Consider the following 4,965-nt stretch of genomic DNA (forward strand, 5'->3'; position numbering starts at 1 on the left):
AGTGTAATTTAGGTGTGGCATTCTTGTGTTACATATTTGAAGCTTGTTCACACTTGCCTCAACCAGTGTCAAGGTTGCTGGTTTCCATAATATAGGAACAAGGTGGCTGTTGACTGCTGCCTTCAATCAGAGAAACATTTGCTACAGCATAGCTGCTGTCTGTGTTGTCCAAGACTGTAATATTACAGGTCTCATCTCCTCATATCTTCTCACCTCACCTTTGGCAGTGACAGTGAGAGCCGTCTCTGGTTGTCATTTTTGTCCTTAAATTGGAATATTTCCAACACTCCATCAGCATCTTTGAAAAAGGAGTTTCTTGAGAAGACAATTGCACAATGAGGATTTTCATAGCCTTTGAGGGATCTTTTGAGCCATTTGATGTTTCAGCTAATGAAACTGTGGAGGCTGTTAAGCTGATGATAAAGGTATGTACTTTGTCTTTGAGCCAATAAGATGTGTGTTAATTTTAACTCTCTAGCAAAGTTAAAAATGTACATGGCGTAGAGATACTATCAGATCTATTATTACGAGTCAAAAACTAACTTTACAGCACCTAACAACAACAGGAAACTAAAACTCTTTGAAAATATAATGATCTGCTTACATGATAGCTTGATATGAAGATAGTAACTATGGAGGTATTAGATGGGAAACTAACTAAGCCAGTAACTTCTCAGGAGAAAAAAGTTTCAATCTTCTTTGGGAAACTTGTGGGTTGTGCATGGGTCAGGTAATATTACTGCAATTCTTCATTAAAGGACAAAAACAAGATTCTAACTCTAGGTTGTATAAGTGGACTGTGTTTGTCTTCAGATCAGTGCTTTGCTTGGTGAACAAGCAAATGAAAAGAACCAAAGGGCTTGGGAGTGGCAGTGGACTTTAGAGAGTTTCTGAGCCATGGCTTTGTTACAGCTCAGAGATTGACCATCATACCTAGATCACAGAACCAGGAAAATAAATAATTTGAGTGTAGTATCTTCATTATAGGAGCTCTGGTGGCATAGTGCCTAAGGCATTTGACTGCTAACCAGAAGGCTGGTGGTTCAAACCCACCAGCCACTCTTTGGAAGGAAGGTTGGGCAATCTACTTCCGCAGTGATATCCTCTTAGAAACCCAAGGCGGGTCACTGTGAGTCGGACCTGACTCGACAGCAGTGAGTTTGGTTTTTTATCTTCATTATATATTGCTTATATTTACTCTAACATGGGGAATTAAGCCAAATATTTGACTCTTGATCATAAAATTGCATTTAACCTGGCTCAGGAAGTCATTTCTGTCTGTGAAGAATTCACTGAAACCCAGTTATGTGATATTCAGTAGAGTACTGTGATCACTGAAATCTAGGTCTTCTAGCACACAGCATCTTCACCTTTACGTGCCACAAATACCTTTACCAGTTTGTGAAGCCTATGAGCTCCTTCTAAGATTGTCTTTGAATGCATAAAATAAAATACATAGGGTGAAAAGCAAGCCAGTTTTATTGAAATACAGTTTTCAAATGTTGTTGTTGTTGTTATGTGCCGTCGAGTCAGACCGACTCATAGCGACCCTTCCTTGGGTTTCCGAGGCAGTGTCACTATGGAAGTAGATTGCCCCATTTTACTTCTGAGGTGTGATTGGTGGATTTGAACCACCAGCCTTCTGGTTAGCAGTCAAGTGCCTTAGGCATTACGCTACCAGAGCTTACAGTTTTCAAATACTAAAATACAAATGTGTGATATAGTAATGTATGAGCTTCTTTATTAACACATCAACTAATAAGTTCTAGCAGTGTATCTAATAACTACTGTAATTTCAAAGTAGTGATCAGTATAAACAATATTTTGAGATATCTGCATCAACTGTAATGTGATACAAAAATATCTGTGATTCTATTGGCAACAAAGTCAGAGGCATAACTGACTATTCCTCCTTTGGTTTGTTGTCTACATGAATCATTGGAGGAAATCTCTATTTAATTTAGAGATGATGAAAGTAAAAAAAAAATTTTACCCATCTAAATTCTATCTGGGAGCTCTGGTGGCATAGTTCTTAAGGCATTTGACTGCTAACCAGAAAGGTGGTAGTTCAAACCCACCAGTCACTCCTCAGAAGGAAGATTGGGCAATCTACTTCCATAGAGATACTGCCTCAGAAACCCAAGAAGGGGTCATTGTGAGTTGGATCTGACTCGACAGCAGTGAGTTAGTTAGTTAAATTCTATCTATTGAATTTTTGGGAGGTCTCTAGACTTCCAAGTTAAGGGTCAGTCATAGATTCTGTCCTTCCAAAATATTGGTCAGCTTTGCTGGGCCATGATTCTCAATAGTTTGGCAAATATGTAATGATACAATCATCTTCCATGGTGTGATCTGATGTGATAAGTCCATCAGTTGTTAAGGGAATTAGGGTGGGATGCAATACCTTTACTCAGGTCATAGCTCTGATGTAAAGGGAGTTCCTATGGGTTGTGGCTTACATAAAATAAAGATAGAAGGAGAGAGAAGCCAGCAGAGAAGGCAGGACCTCAGTACCTCCAAGAAATAAGAGCTAGGAGTGGAACATGTCCTTTGGAACTGGAGTCCTTGCACTGAGAACCTCCTAGACTCAGGGAAAGACTAAAGCCAAGACACATGGAGATCTCCAATGGATGCCAAGCCCACAGATGTTAAAAGAAGACAAGGACCTTCCTCCAGAGCCAACACAGAGAGAAAGCCTTCCCCTAGAGCTGGTGCTCTGAATTCAGACTTCTAGCTCCTAAACTGTGAGAGAATAAAATTCTATTTGTTAAAGCCACACACTTGTATTTCTCTTAGAGCAGCACTAGATAACTAAGACAGAGCCCTTGTCTAACTCTTCTTCCCTTTGTCCCCCAAAATTATGCTTTGTCCCAAAATATGTAAAACATAAGGGGTTATATTGTTGGTCTTGTAATGTAGAGATGTACTGTTTTCATAATATGCTATTGCTTTTTAAGGATTATTTCCACATTCCTCTCTCTGAAGACAAACAAGGCAGGCGGTACCTGGAGCTGATGTATGCTGGAGCAGCCCTGAAGGACAATTGGAGTATTGGTGATGTTGGGGTATCCTTTTGTTCAACTCTTAAATGCTTTGTTAAGGTATGGTGATCAGAATAGCATTTATCCAAGTTGCCTACCTCATTTTGAACAAAGTTTTGGATAATTCAACCAAAGCCATTTCGTAACTTAGAAACAGGTTTTCCCTTCTTCTCTTCTGTCTTCCACTTGTATGCACAATCATATGCAAGATCTGTGCTGTAAGGGAAAGTAAGTAAGAAGTGGAGACTGGATTGGATTCCCATCTTTTTCTTCTTCTCCTCCCCTCCATAGCCCTCTAGTTGCTTGCCCTATACAGTCATTACAGAGCTCATCACAAACCAATACTGTAACAAAGCCAGCAGATGGATCCAGAATTTTGATGTGGGAGGAAAAGAGTTAGGCCACTTGCATGTGCTCACAATGACTAGGGGAAATGGATTAAGGTAGGGGAAGAAATTCCCAGTAACAATAAGTAAGGACAGTTTCTGCATCCAAATCCTGCCAGAGTAGCAATTCATGAAACATACGTTCAATGGAGATAGACGTTTCCATTTATAAACCAAGAAAGCCAGGTACTATCAATTTGACTCTAACTCATGGCAACTCGTTGTGTGTTAGAGTAGAAATGTGCTCCACAGCATATTCCATGGCTGACTTTTTGGAAGTAGATTTTTGCCAGATCTTTCTGAGGTAGGGGACTCAAACTTGCAACCTTTTGATAAGTAGCTGAGCATTTTAACCTTTTGCACCATCCAGGGATTCCTTAAGAACTTTACAGAGTCCTAAAATCCCAAAATATGCAAAATTATGTGCCTGAAGCTTTTCCGACTAGAGAATCTATAACTTTCAACAATTTCTTAAAGGGACAGATAACCTAAAGCATTTAAGAATGGCTGCTCTAGAGTAGAAGTATTATCCAGGGCTGGTTCTTTACTCCATCAGAAGATAGGACCCCAGCCTCAAGTAACTTAGTAAAGTACATATTCTTCACTAAATAGTAAAGATTTTAGACAATTTTATATGGTAGCTAAAGCTAATTCCTTTTCTTTTAATGTGTTTTACTGATTAGCTCAAGTGAGAAGTCTGTTTCAAAGGAATATTGTCCAATATTTATTGTTAAGCAGTAAGGACAAGTCACAGGATAACAAGCTTTGCAGGGTCCATTTGTTTAAGTAAACAAACAAACAGAAGTATATTTGTATATTTGTTTTTAATGTTTTATGGGCATTTATTCATGTATTATTTTTAGAATATTGCTAAACATTTAAATACCAAAAAAGAAAATAAGAACAATTCTAATTCCTTCTACTTTTCTCCTGTTTTATATTCAAAAAATTGTAGTATAATATACTTTTTTAAGCAGGCCAAATTCCATGTAATTTCATATGTCGATAAATTTATTTCTATAATATGCTTCAATACTGTATAAGATATATTTTCTCAAATTCCCTGGAATTTTCCAATACTACTAAAATTGGTAAAGACATTTTTGTTGTTTGCTTCTTGGAGGTAGTAGTATAAATCGACTACAAATATTTGAACAGAATGGAAGAATCTGATTAGATATGGCTGTTCAGGGATGTAGATAAAGTGTGTCAAAAGTAAGAATAGGATAGAAAGGATAAGGTACTTTTATTTAACTAAGGACAGACTCTCTTTTTGTAATTTAAATACTTTAACTTTTATTTAAACTAAGTAATGCATTCACATGATGCTCAAATTCAAAAGTAACAAAAGAACATACAGTAAATGTTGTTGTTATGTGCCGTCGAGTCAGCCCTGACTCATAGTGACCCCTAGTGACCCCTAGTGACCCCTCCTTGGGTTTCCGTGGCAGTATCACTATGGAAGTAGGATTGCCCAACCTTCCTTCCGAGGAGTGGCTGGTGGGTTTGAACCACCAGCCTTCTGGTTAGCAGTCAAG

General features: G+C 38.2%; 1 protein-coding gene across 1 annotated transcript in view; it reads left to right on the plus strand.

Annotated features, from left to right (window-relative positions):
* Positions 1-335: 335 nt before the first annotated feature.
* The window catches only part of ANKUB1 (ankyrin repeat and ubiquitin domain containing 1), a 67,641-nt gene continuing 63,011 nt past the window's right edge, over positions 336-4,965 (plus strand). Inside the window, exons 1-2 of the mRNA XM_007940183.2 lie at positions 336-425; positions 2,958-3,101. Of these exons, the coding sequence (XP_007938374.2) occupies positions 336-425; positions 2,958-3,101 (234 nt within the window). The remainder of the gene's footprint in view (positions 426-2,957; positions 3,102-4,965) is intronic.

This window comes from Orycteropus afer, unplaced genomic scaffold, assembly GCF_000298275.1.
Source record: "Orycteropus afer afer isolate SDZICR_OR568_19922 unplaced genomic scaffold, OryAfe1.0 scaffold00066, whole genome shotgun sequence".
In the NCBI taxonomy this organism is placed as follows: Eukaryota; Metazoa; Chordata; class Mammalia; order Tubulidentata; family Orycteropodidae; genus Orycteropus; species Orycteropus afer.